This window comes from Hemicordylus capensis, chromosome 1 (assembly GCF_027244095.1).
Source record: "Hemicordylus capensis ecotype Gifberg chromosome 1, rHemCap1.1.pri, whole genome shotgun sequence".
NCBI lineage: Eukaryota > Metazoa > Chordata > Lepidosauria > Squamata > Cordylidae > Hemicordylus > Hemicordylus capensis.
In genome coordinates this window covers 313260546-313274611 of record NC_069657.1, presented here as the reverse complement: position 1 = coordinate 313274611, position 14066 = coordinate 313260546, and the positions used below count along the sequence as shown (strand labels likewise).

General features: G+C 39.3%; 1 protein-coding gene across 1 annotated transcript in view; it reads left to right on the top strand.

Moving 5' to 3' along the window:
- The window catches only part of SNAP91 (synaptosome associated protein 91), a 139776-nt gene that overhangs the window by 72587 nt on the left and 53123 nt on the right, over positions 1 to 14066 (top strand). Inside the window, exons 10-14 of the mRNA XM_053287136.1 lie at positions 3382 to 3468; positions 4535 to 4602; positions 6705 to 6732; positions 10653 to 10762; positions 11591 to 11694. Coding sequence (XP_053143111.1) covers positions 3382 to 3468; positions 4535 to 4602; positions 6705 to 6732; positions 10653 to 10762; positions 11591 to 11694 — 397 coding nt within the window. The remainder of the gene's footprint in view (positions 1 to 3381; positions 3469 to 4534; positions 4603 to 6704; positions 6733 to 10652; positions 10763 to 11590; positions 11695 to 14066) is intronic.

The following is a 14066-nucleotide window of genomic DNA, read 5'->3' as shown; positions in this document are numbered from 1 at the left end:
ATGGATGGGTTGGGGACAAGTATGGGAAGCACTATATCAGCTACTGCTCTGTGTAATTAAAACGGATGTGTACACGGTACAATGAGGTGAGAGTTAGCCATATAAAGCACTTATTTCTAGGGTTGGAGAGGGGGTCAACTCAAAGGAAAATGGTGTAAACTGACCAAAGTTAGTGTCATTTTGTGGGAAAATGTCTGAAAATCGATTATTTATGTATGTTCAAACTGCTCCTTGGCCAGGAAGTCTGAAATATTTAACACAAATATAACATGCATTGATGACACAAACCATCTTAAGGATAGTAAAGAGAAATAAGTTACACTAAATGTGTATGAGTCCTAAAGAAGGCGTGCAAGTCTTTATTTTCCTCCAATTAGCAAGGTTTTTAAAAATAATCTAACAAGGAGGGAGTGAGCCCTGTGTAAATCACAGATAGTTAAACCTGACTCCATCACCATAAAAGTGCCTAAAGCTTTTCGTAATAGTAAGTGCTACAAAGAAAAATCCAAATTATTGTAAGCAAAGTGTTTTCGTGACCCAACTTGCCACAATACTTTCATTCATTACTTGCAATCTTGGCAAATATGTAATAATGGAATCAGCGTGCTTAATGCACTGACCAGAAAGTGGTCAGTCTTCTATATTTGACCACCAGTCACAAGACCATTATTGGTATCTGCCCTAAACTACAGTAGGTCTACTTGTAAGTATACTTTATATGTATTTGTTCAGGATAGTAGTGTCTTTCTCAGTTGTTCCTGGGAGTATAAATTTTAGGCCTGTGCAATTATTCAGCTTCAAAAGGTCAAAGCCAAATAAATCACACATCACCCCCGGCTCAACGTTGCGACAATGATTCCCATTTCACATCTCTACATAGAGCAGCCCTATGCATAGTGCCAGTGAGGGCCCTTAAAGGGAAATGGAGGTGAGGGAAGCCTCAGCAGCACCTGAGAAGGTGTGCATGGAGTGTGGGGAAGTGTACTCCTTCTCAGCACTTTCCCCATAGAGCTCTATGGGGAAAATACAGACATGGAATATGAGATGTTCTCATATTTACGTGTGTGTCTACTTGAAAACTTGCTCATGGCTACAATCATGGAAAAGTAGTAACATAATTCCATTGCCCTTGGAATTGCCCAACTGCATAGTTTTGGCACCTGTTACGTTTTTTACACTTTTCTGCCTGCAGATGAGAGAACTAATTGAATAATCCCCAACCTGCTTTCCCTGATCTAATGTTTTCCTGAAGGATTTTTGGCCCTACACACCTGGGTGACTACCTTGTCTGCTTGTATCAGATTATCAAGGTTTCCAATAGTGTTTAAAAATAGCTTACGTGTTTTTATTGCAATTAAAAACAATGGAATGTCTTTTGTATTACTATTCATGAAAATTATTTGGTTCTGAGGTACATATGTAGTCCCTAAATTATTGCTGCTTTCTTATACCATAGCAACACTGATTTCGTGTTTCTGACCTTTTCATAGCATTTTCAGATTGTCAATTTATGTGTGATTGAAGGAGCTAGTAATCCATATGGCTGCCTCTTTCAATATCTTATTGCTGAAAATAAGAGATGAAAATTCATATTTGCAACTTCTGGCATCAATTAGTAGTGCAGCAAATTTTCTTTTGTTTCTAGTTCTGGTGGTTTCTGGGCAGTGTTGTGTAAATACTTTGACTGTGAATTGTATTTGCATCTTCTTCCTCTCTCTCTCTTGCATCCACATACATACATGTGTCTTGGTCTGGCAGTTTTTGTTGTTGAATAGTCCCCTTGCTGTGGGAGGAAAATGCATGTGGAAAAGCCAATCAAGCATAAATTGAGATGAGGCCAAGTTTAAAGATGATTGGCAAGCCTTCTGACCAAGAGACAAGGTGGATAAGAATTGATTTTTTAAAAATGAAAGTTAAAAAAAATCAGTTGTGACACTTAATACCTTGATTTAAAATGACACATGAACCTCATAATCTCTAAAAATGGCTTCCTTGGTTTTCTGTCAAACACATTGGGCAGCATTCAGACTAAGCAATCGCTTAGCTCCTTCTGCTTATTCAGGGCTTCATCTTGATCCTGACCATGGAGTTAAAGTTGCTTGTCTTTGTGAAATATCAAGTTGGGGCCAAAAATATGTGATTCTTGAGGTGAAGCATCTAGACAGACATGATGGTCATGTATTTTATGTTCAAAAATACTCACACATTTACAGTGTCAATTAGAACAGCATGGATATTTATTTTCAGTCATTTTCAGTCAGTTCTGCTTCTGGAAAGTTCTGGGCATTTGGTCTTCAAGGTAGTAATTTTGTTTAGTGTGCTCCCAATACAAAAGGTATATGGGCTGCATAACCAGAGGTTTTGAGGCTCTTAGTACTAAGGCTTGATTTTAGTTGCAGACAATATGATTTTAATTTTACAGCAACCACTAAGTATATGTGTTAAGAGAAAGTTGGAAGCCCCTTTTATTGGTGATTCAGATTATTCTATCCTGTGTAAAGAGGGATCGTGATTTTCCATTTAGGATTCTGAAGTTGCTCCTGAATCCACGACTACATCTTAAGTTTAGAGCAGTAGCAAAAGAAGTTATGGTTGAGGATCCATATTTGCCAACCATCACTGATATTGTGCATAACCGTATACATAGTGTGAGGCTTGACACTATGCATTCCTTGTGGGCTGTTCTTAAAAACTGTCTAGGGGATGTTGCAACTAGTGAAAGTTGGTTTAACACTGTTATCCTTTCTGCCCATTTTAAAATACTTATGCACCACAAGTGGAAACTATCTGAAGTAATGCAGGAAAAGTTATGGACAAGTACATATGAACAATTGAAGCCATCTGGCACATACAGGGTCAAATTATTGGTCCATAGAGCCCAGTACAGTGTATTCTATTGGCTCTTCTCCCATCAACTCTATTAGGCTTTTTAAAAATAACTTGGACTTGCTGTAAATTCAAGATACTACACATCTCTGCCCTCCACTTCCCCGGTCCTTTCTCATGCACTTAAAAAAAAAGTATTAATCTCAGAAAAACATTATGGGGAAGCCAGGGCCAGTAGCTCTGCTTCATGTGTTACAGATTAGAAGCAAGAGCACGCTTAACTTCTAGTGCACAAGCACTTCAGTTTTAATGCAAGCAGCAATAGAGGTTGAGGCCACTGCTTTTAAGCTAAGGTGGCTTTGAATGAAACAACCAGTCTATTAAGTTGTAGAATACTCTTTTTAGGGTGAAAGATGTTGGTATTGGAAGGACTCTTAAGGCTTTCGAATTCTATGCCTATTGTTAGTTTAGTCCTAGCTGCAAGCTTTGCACATTGCTACAGATAATTATGCTTTAATCAGAGTGTAAATCTGTTTTATATGTGGAAAAACCTAGGTGTTGCTGACCAGAGTTCTCTGTGATCTGAAAAACAGTGATGATAACGAAAAGTCTCCTTTTAAAGACTATACAATTGATGAACCGGTAATCTTGATAAAATATAGCTTGCATCTACTTCTGTACCTCTGAAGGTTTCCTCTTTGGTCACTGACTTGGTTGAAATCTACTTATCTCAGCACTATTTTTATCCTGGAGTAGCTAAGGACACTGATGATTCTTACTGTACTTCCTTTCCTTTCTTATTGTAACAACAGCAGATGCATGTTGGGGATTTTTTTTTTTTTTAAGGCTACAAAACATGTAAATAAATGACGCTGAGGAAAACTAACAAATTGCAGAATTCTGTATCCAACTTCTTTCAAATTCTTGAAACAACTTTGAATGTAAAAGATTACCTTTTTAGGCCCTAAACCCCCAATTACTGACCTGAGGAAAAAAATCATTCTGTAGGTATCATATATTACTTCTGGGGAATGCTTGGACCTCTATTATAAATGTAGTGTTTGACTACTTAAGATAACTGCTCTCTTTTTGCTCTCACGCCCCTATAATGTGATACATTAGACAATACATGACATCTCACTGTCCCTGCCTCAGTTCACTGGCCAATGAGTGGCTGAGGGGTGCGGGACATGGCATGGCAACATCACTTCCTGTGTTGTATTAGTGTTTATATGGACAAGAGAGCAGTAGTCTCGTATTCCTTCTAATGTATAGCTCTGCCTCGATATTACGATATTATTACTCCACTTGTGTAGAAGAGAGGGGAGAAATTGGCTTAGCTAATTAGGTTGAATGCACACTCTCTCGAAGCATGTAAATACCTTCTTGGGTTTTGTTTTATTGTAAACTTTGATCTGTGAATGCCTGTGCTGTTGTTAGTTTCTTAAATGCATGATGAGCAAACTTTTGATTTCTGATAAATAAAAAATAAATGTAGTTTAACCAAATAATACAGTTTCAATAGAGCATGGAAGTGGTGTTCCTTTCTCACAATGGTGTGGTATTTAGGTTATGGCATGAGCATGCATATTATGAATTATTTTAAAGAAAAGGTGGAGTTCATCTTGCATTTCAAAAGTTTCTGTGTAGTTTGTATTTTTTAAAATATAATTCTACAGGTGTGGTTTGTTTTTCTTACCTTTCTTAGGCTCCTAGTAGTCTTATGGAGACTCTTGAACAGCATCTAAACACTTTGGAAGGAAAGAAAGGCAATAGGTATGCAGAAAACTTAGATGTGTCCTAGGTAGAACCTTACTAATATGGGTGCTAGCACCTAAATGCACTTATGCTGGTTTAGACTTGTAACCAAAACAATCACCTGCTTCATCTGCTTATAAGCACTGAGGCGACCTCTAACAGTCTAGCAAATAGTTAAGGCCATCCAGGCTCCTGACTGCGCATAAGCCTCACCATTTCTCATGCCTCCTCTCCAGTTCTCACAGCCACCATTCATACATAGTCTATACAGTTCTTCGCAAATTTGAGAGCAAGTCTCAATGAGTTCAACAGCACCTACCTCTGAATAACCGTGGTTAGGATCAGGTTGCAGATTTGCTTTAAGAATCACTTCTGGAAAGTTCAGGCTCCTTCTATTTGGCATCCCAAAAGATCACATTAATATTTTAGGTCTTTATATATATATGTATAACATATGTTCGGAAGTTATTTAGAACTTTATTACCTTAGTATTTTAATCTTGGCTATCCACTTAATACTATAGGACAAAATAATACTAAGTTGTCATTAATGCATTTTTCTTTGCATATGCTTCCCCCACTTATGTGCATGGTGATCTTGCAACAGTGAGGGGTAAGTAAATGCACTCACTAGTGTTTATGCTTGAATATATTTTAATATTGCTTTTTAGTGAATGGAGAGGTCTTTTTTAGTTTTGCTTCTGTGAGTGCTAGTTACTTGTCAGTATTGTGCAGCCTGCATTTGTGTGCATAAAATGAAATCCCTTTGAATTACTATTGTGAAAAAGTCTCAATTAGAATGTTTCCAGTTGCATTGTTTGAAAATTGCTTTTGCATGCTAAAAGAATTATATAGGTGTTTACCTCATCTCTAAAGAGGCTGCAAAAGAGGGATCTCTTATTTAGCTGAATAAAACATAGTGTCAAGGAAACTATGAACAATGTTGAGGAAAGAAGTAACTTCCTACAGTAATACACATTCACTGCTCTTTTGTAATGGCTACATAAAACTCCTTACGCAGAAATACTTGGAGTTAGCATGGAAGGAAAATAGGTTTTCCGTTGGAGCTTTAGTTGATTGATAGACAAAATCTAATTGAGATTGTGAATTGAGGACACATCTTGTATGAAACTATTTTGATTATGATGTGTTGTAATAATGAAATAGAATGTCAAATGGTATTTTTTCCATTGGACAGTGGTAGCTTTTTGTTAACTAAAAGTTACCTTATAGTTCAGTATCTCAAAAAGGCAATCTTGTTTTTGGTTTTGGGTTATTGAAATTTGATTAATCATCTTTCAACTGATTATTTAATCAACTAAATTCTTCAGTGAGTTGGTAGTTCTAGTTTCAATTAGTTGGACCAATTTGACAGGACTGCTTGGGTGAAACTTTTGTAGGAATCTGGCAGAAAGCTAAAATGAACTCCAGTGAGATTAATAGTTTCTCATGGGGGTTTCACACCTCTAGTTTACTGAATAAAGTTTTAGAATTTCTGTCCTGAAGCCACATGTTTTCAGTGTCAGCTTTAGAAATGTTACTACGCGGTAGTATTAAGCTGTATGACAGCCTTGGCTTAAGTTTTGTATTTCCCAAGTATGATTGGAACACAAGAAGCTGCCTTGGGAAGTTTTGTTATCACTGTTGGATATTTTTCTGTACTAACAACGTTAGTTGTTTTTTGTCCTTAGCACACGTGTGGCCCTATTTTTCTTTTGTGATTTTGTACTGAGATGGATCAAATGGTCTGTCTAGCACAGTACTGCCTATTTTGTCTGGCAATAATTCTCAAGTCTCTGACAGAGGCCATTTATGTGTGCTACCTAGGATTCTTTTAATTGGAGGCTGAGTATGGGACCTTCAACCATACAAAGCATGTGTTCAACTACTGAGCAATGTCTCCCTGTATTGCATGGATTGGTTAACACTTATTTTGGAGGTCAGTTGCAATATCTAAAGTTTTACAGATTTAAAAGTCCATTGATTCCAAGCTTTGGTCCCCAGGGAAGAGGTTGAGAATATTCAAATCTCTCTAATTATTATTCTTTGCTGTAGAATGCAGGCTTGTTGAAGACATTTCCAAAGTGTATTTAATTTTTAAAAAAGTCTTAATTCTTCTAGCTCTGGCGCACCTTCACCCTTGAGCAAGGTAAAGATTTAATATTTTATGCTGCTAGATAAAATAAGTGCATAGAAGTTAAAGAAGTTAAAGATTTTTAAAAAGAAATGTATTTTTAATTGATGTATTAGTTTTCTATGTGGAGGAGTGTTTTTTATGTGGAGGAACATTCCAAACCTGTAGCTAGTATTCACCTGCTATAATCTTATGTTTTCCGTTCAAATACTTCATCTCCCATGTTCTTTCATTCAACTAGCTTTATCTACTGGTAACACTATCCTTTGTAAGTCATGTAGAAAATGGTAAAATCTAAATGTTTTACAGTTCATGAAATTGGTGTTCAGACATTATTTATGGGGCACCTTTAGTACTGTGTAAAGGTAAAGTGTGCCATTAAGTCAATTTCGACTCCTGGCGCCCACAGAGCCCTGTGGTTGTCTTTGGTAGAATACAGGACAGGTTTATTTTATTTATTTATTTATTTAAAATATTTCTATGCTGCCCAAAACTTGCACGTCTAGGTGGTTTACAATTAAAATCATTTAAAACATTAAATCAATTAACAATTAAAATCATTTAAAAGATTAAAAACATTTAAAACCCAATATTAAAATTAATTAAAACTATAAATCTAATTAAAAGCCTGGGTGAATAAATGTGTCTTCAGTGCCTTTTTAAAAGTTGCCAGAGATGGGGAGGCTCTTATTTCAACAGGGAGCGCATTCCAAAGTACAGGGGCTGCAATGGAGAAGGCCTGTTCTTGAGTAGCTGCCAGATGAGTTGGCGACAGCCACAGGCGAACCTCTCCAGATGATCTTAGCAGGTGGAAGGGCTCATGGCGAAGAAGATGTTCCCTTAAATACCCAGGGCCTAAGCTGTTTAGGGCTTTATAGGTAATGACCAGCATCTTGTATTTTGCCCAGAAACATATCGGTAGCCAGTGCAATTCCTTCAACACAGGAGAAATATGGTCTCTCCTAGATGACCCATGGCTGCCATGTTCTGAACCATCTGCAGTTTCCAGACTATGTACAAAGGCAGCCCCACATAGAGCGCATTGCAGTAATCCACTCTTGAGGTTACCAGCAGATGTACCACTGTTTTGAGGTCATTCATCTCTAGGAACGGACTCAGCTGGCATATCAACCAGAGCTGATAAAAAGCACCTCTGGCCACCACCTCAATCTGGGACACCAGGGAGAGGTTCAGATCCAGAAGCACCCCCAGACTGCATACCTGTTCCTTCCAGGGGAGCATGACCCCATCCAGAACCGGCAGATCAAAATTGTCTCCCGAGTTTTGACCCCACACAATAAGGACCACCATCTTATCTGGATTCAGCCTCAGTTTGTTATCCCTCATCCAGCCAATTACTGCCTCCAGGCAGGCATTTAGAGAGGTTATGCCTTCCCCTGGTGATGTTGACATAGAGAAATAGATTTGGGTGTCATCAGCATATTGATAATACCCTACACCAAATCCTCTGATGATCTCTCCCAGCAGTTTCATGTAGATGTTAAACATTGGAGACAATATGGAGGCCTGAGGGGCACCATATGAACCTTCAGATTTTGAAGAACACCAGTCTCCAAGAGATACCATCTGGAATCTGCTCGTGAGGTAGGAATGGAACCACTGCAAAGCAGTGCCTCCCACTCCCAATCCCCTCAGACATTCTAGAAGGATACTATGGTCAATAGTATCAAAAGCTGCCGAGAGATCCAAGAAGACCAACAGAGTCACACTCCCTCTGTCAATTCCGAATTGGAGATAATCCTTCAGACCAACCAAGGCAGTCTCCACCCCAAAGCCCATCCAAACGCCAGTTTGAAATGGGTCTATATAATCCGTTTCCTCCAAGACCGCCTGGAGCTGGGAGGCCACCACTTTCTCAGTCACCTTGCCCAACCATGGAAGGTTGGAGACAGGCCTGTAATTATTTAACTCTGAGTGATCCAAGGCAGGCTTCTTCAGTAGCTGTCTAATAATTGCCTCCTTAAGACAAGGAGGCATCTTGCCCTCCCCCAGAAAAGCTTTTATAATGCCTGCCCAGGCCCTCTACAACAGCCTCACTGCCAGATAGTATAAGTCATGTTGGGCAAGGATCAAGAGGGCAGTTTACCATGGCCTCCTCCTGCGCAGTGTGAGATGATGCCTTTCAGCATCTTCCTATATCACTGCTGCCTGATATAGTACCAGTGGGAATTCGAACTGGCAACCTTCTGCTTGTTAGTCAAGCATTTCCCCGCCGTGCCACTTAAGGTGACTTAGTGTTGTATATCAGTGGGTGTATACTGATTAGAGCAAGACTTTGGGTGAATTAGTGCAGTCATGTGGAGAATTGCAACAAGAACTTCCCAGTTTCTCCTTCTCATGTTGTGAATGTTCCAGCTGTGCTAACATCTCGGCTCACCATGTCCTGAAGAATATGTTCTGCTTGGGACATAAGTTTTAGATCCATTGTGTCTGACAGCATTCAAAGACTAAATGTCTTGTCCTCTAATCAGAGGACAAGAAATTGTTCCAAGACTCAAAATTGCCAATTCCCTTAAAACTCCCTGCATACACATGTGTGCAGTGCTATTTAATGTAAGCATTGCCTTGTTTCCTTTGTGTAGGACTTTCAAGTTCTGCATTATGAACATGGGGGGGAAATGTCTGCATATTCCTGCAGGGATCCAGTGGAGTCTAGTTTCCTTTGCCTGTTGTGAAGCTGTTTTTGTTTTTTCTCTCAAAGTGTCATGCTTTAAAACCAAACTGAGTACTTAGTGTCAGGGAGCACTACTCTGACACAAATCTGCACCCACCCACTTGAGGATATAAACGCTTTTTTCAAATTTGGCAACTGAAGAAAAAGCCCTTTAATAGTAGATTCCTACAGCAAAGAGGAACACCCTTACCTTAAAGCTATACTGATGAGATCAATTCCAAGGTGGATGCTGGCGGACTGCCAATTTCTGTCATGGCAAAGAAATCCGAGATCTTGCTTAGCTGCTGATCCCCAGATAATATTGAGCTGTTGTGAACTAGAGATCTAAAACTGAAGAGAAGAGCTCCAAGCAGCCTTTTAACTTACTGTCAATACAGTAACTTCTTTATCTTTCTGATTTGGAGCTCTGTGTTTTAAACAGCCTGCATTCGTGTGCTCTTTTGTGTTCTGGCCAAAGTAATTAAGCAGTTTAAACATTACAAGGCTTCTCAGCAGCTTTGGAGTATATTAATTTGATGTGTGGGATATTGCCACTTTTTCAGGGTACAGGGAGAATGAGGTGTTATGACATCGCAACCCCATGTGTCAAAATGCAAGTTGTGGTAAATTGCTAGAAAGTAGAATGGTGATGATTTTATGGCAGGTGGGATGGGTGGGGGGGAGTGCTGCATGTTTCTCCTTCCGACATTTCTCCCCTCCCAAAACCAGTTCTTGCCGGCTCACTTTCTTCTAGTGAGCTCTAAAGTCAGGCGTAGTTGTCACAGGGGAACAAAAATTAGAGAAAACCACGTATAAAGAAAGGGTTTGGCTCACACAGGCCTCCTTGTTTTGAAAATATCCTCATCTTGGTGGGAAAATACTAGAGATGCTTAAGTGCATAGTAACGGGGGGAGGGGAGGGGAATAGCCAACTAATGGTGCAGCAGGAAATGACTTGACTAGCAAGCCAAATGTTGACCGTTTGAATCTTCGCTGGTATGTTTCCCAGACTATGAGAAACACCTATATCGAGAAGCAGCCATATAGGAAGATCCTAAAAGGCATCATTTCATACTGCGCAGGAGGAGGCAATGGTAAAGCCCTCTTGTATTCTACCAAAGACAACCACAGGGCTCTGTGGTCGCCAGGAATCACCACCAACCTGACGGCACACTTTACCTTTAACAGAAGGGGGGGAAAGTAGACTTGCTTTGCAAACTTAGGATTTATCTCTGATGTAATTATGAGTGTTTTTTGTCCAGTCTTCTCCGGCCACAACTGTTACGTCTCCTAATTCCACCCCATCAAAAACTATTGATACATCTCCTCCAGTTGATCTCTTTGCAACATCCTCTACAGGAGCTCCGGTCAGGTTAGTTTGACAGTAAATACATTTTTTTTCCTTTAGAAATACTTGTGTTAAATAATATTTCAAGAGGAAAAGTTGTCTTTTCTGTGGATAGTGTGTGTTGCTGTTTTTCTTTCATACCATTTGGAAGAGGATCTGGAAGACAAACTTCGAAATGACCTCTTTAATGCATAAAATATATTAAAATAACTTACAAATTTTGCACAAAGCATGCAGGCTAAACCAAAGCAGAGGAAACACTGGCAAAGTGTAAAAAACCACTGAAACATTTGCTCTGTTTTTGTTTTGTTTTAGCTTAGATGTTTTGTACAAAATTTGTAAGTTTTATTATCTTTTACGCATTAAAGAGGTCATTTTGAAGTTTGTCTTCAGAGCAGTGCAATGCATATTTAATAGTTAGTATATCTTCTTATTGGAAGGACCTGCAAGAGCTCAGGCAATGGTAGACATTCTTCTTAGAAAGGGTGCTACAAGTCAAACCCCAAATATGGGTGTGAACAGCTCTGTATAAATATGCAACCCCTTGTTCTTTCTTATGTCCTATTGCATCTAGTTTTGTGAGAACTGGCTGGGTGGGCAGGCAGGGAAGGCAAGTAGCCAGGTCCTCTTCCAGGTGTGCCATCTAGCCTGTGCCACTTCTAGGAACCATGCTACAGATTGATCACCCAGAGAGCACAAAATTGCAGCCTTACCAAGACACATACGGTACTTCTGTATGCCTTCATCATGTTCTAGATTGTCTCGCTGCAATCGAGTTACAACTTTGTACTGTCTTTCGCAGTCATCTCTATGGTGGTTATCTTAGACTTTTCTGTCCTGTTTTCATAATAGTGCTTCCAAACCCTCCAGTGATCTTCTAGATCTTCAGCCAGACTTCACATCTACTACTGCACAAGCAGCTCCAGCAGCTTCTGCTGGAGCAACTTCATGGGGAGGTAAAATCTCTTTTTAAAACTTTTGTAATAAACTTGACCTCCCCCCCCCACCCCAGGAAACCATTGAATAACTTAGAGTTAGCATTACTAACCCTTGAGATTTCTAGTTGATTTAGTCTTGCTAGTAATGGCAATCCTATAGGCTTTCTGTATCAGTTTATCTTTCTTAGAATGCGGTGTAGTAGCATAGACTACCCATAGCTATGTTGTTGAAAATAATGAATTTGTTAACTAGAAGAGATTGTAGAGTATTTAGGCTACATGTATTTGCTACATGTGGCAGAATTATCTTTGAAACTAGCCAACACAAGGGCTACTGAGGTGTTTTTTTTTTTTTTTAATGTAGTTGTCGGAATATTAGGCAGCATTGCTTTTCTGACTTCTGTGATGAACATCATTAATTTGCTGCATTATTGCTACTTTGGTACATGCCATGAAAAAATAGCCTGCAAAGCAACTGTGTTATCCATTTGGGTCTGGTCTTATGACATGTGAAAATATCAGCAGTAGCCAGTGAAGTCTATAGTCTGTTAAGGATGTTGTAAAATAATTTATCTTTAAGAAATATTGAAGTTTCTCATAATTACCAGAAAGCTCAGTTTTTAAGTAAAATATCTGAGATTCTCACTCTGAATACAGCATCAAAGTTTTCCTTTTACTGTGAATGCAGCTTCAGAGACGAACATATCTTAAAGCTGTTGTTCTGGCAAGCACACCATGATCTAGACCAGGGATTCTCAAACTTGGGTCCTCAGGTGTTATTGGACTTCAACTCCCATAATCCCCAGCCTCAGTGGCCTTTGGTTGGGGATTATCGGAGTTGAAGTCCAATAACACCTGAGGACCCAAGTTTGAGAATCACTGATCTAGACTATGGCTGAATCAAAGTGGTTTCTCCATTTCTGTTAATCAGCCTCCCCATTAGAATGATAAAATGCTGATCCAGAAATGTGTTCTCATTTTACAAATGACTTGCCCTATAAGAACAGCACCATATCCCTACTGTGTTGAGCTTTAATTATCTTCTATAGAAGGAATATGACATTTAAAACTCTTAATGCCTTAAATTGTCATTAAATATGCAGTACTCTGGAACCACAGTGGAGACTGTGAGCACTCTGAAAACTTTCTGACACTTACTGAGAATATTAAAGCTTAGAATATATAACATAGTAAGTGGGGGGGAAGCAAGTTTTGGTTGTCATTTTAAATAGTATTGGTTAAAAAAATCACTTAATATTACAGCCATTTAGAGTGAGTGTGTGTGTGTGTGTTCATTGCATAATCACTGTTTGGGTTATATATACTTTTTTAAAAAAAAACTAATTGTGGATTTTGAGAGGTGGTGTTTTTTTCTATTAAAAATGCCTGTAGTTTGTCAAATTGCAACACAGTTGTCTAGCTTTAGATGTTTGGATACCTGAAACAAAATATATATTTTTCCATTATGAAAGATCCCTATAGCAGAGCTGTACGTATTATGACCCAGCAAGCCTGATACAGATGTGCACCAGATGTGTTGTGGCCTGGTAGTAGTTCAATCTCTTGTCCTGCGTTTTGCTGCCCAGGGCCCAAACCATTAAGGGCTTTAAAGGTAATAACCAGTACCTTGAATTGGATGGGGAAACAAACTGGCAATCAGTGCAGCTCTTTCAAAATAGGTGTAATGTGCTCCAAGTGAATGGTTGCAGAAAGAACCCAAGCAACTGCATTCTGCACCGACTGAAGTTACCAAATATTCTTCAAGGGCAGCCCTACATAAAGTGCATTGCAGTAATCCAGCCACAAAGTGATTAAGGCATGGGTGACGTGGCCAGATCTGCTGCCTTGAGAAAGGGGCGCAACTGGCACACTAGCCAAAGCTGTGTAAAAGCACCCTGGCTAATGTCCCCACTTTAGCATCCGAAAGAGTCAGAGTGCGAATTCGACAAATATTTATCTACCACTTCTAAACAAAAGTTCCCGTAGCAGTTTACATATTTATTAATAAAATAAATAAATATGTAAAATGGCTCCATGTCCCCAAAGGGCTCACAATCTAAAAAAGAAACCTATGATAGACAACAGCCACCGGAGGGATGCTGTGCTGGAGATGGAGTAGAGTCCAGCAGTACCCCCAAGCTGTGCATTTGTTCTTTCAAGGGGAGTACAACGCCATCCAGAGCTGTCCCTTTCTGACTTCCCTACCATCCCAATTAACTTTCCTACTGATGAACGGCAGCTTGATCTTGTCTGGATTTAACCTCAGTTTGCTAGCCCACATCCAGCCAATCACTGCCTCCAGCCCACAGTTCAGTACATCTACTGCCTCCCTAGGATCTGATGTTGGAGAGAGGTAGAGCTGAATGTCACTTACATATTAATGACACTTC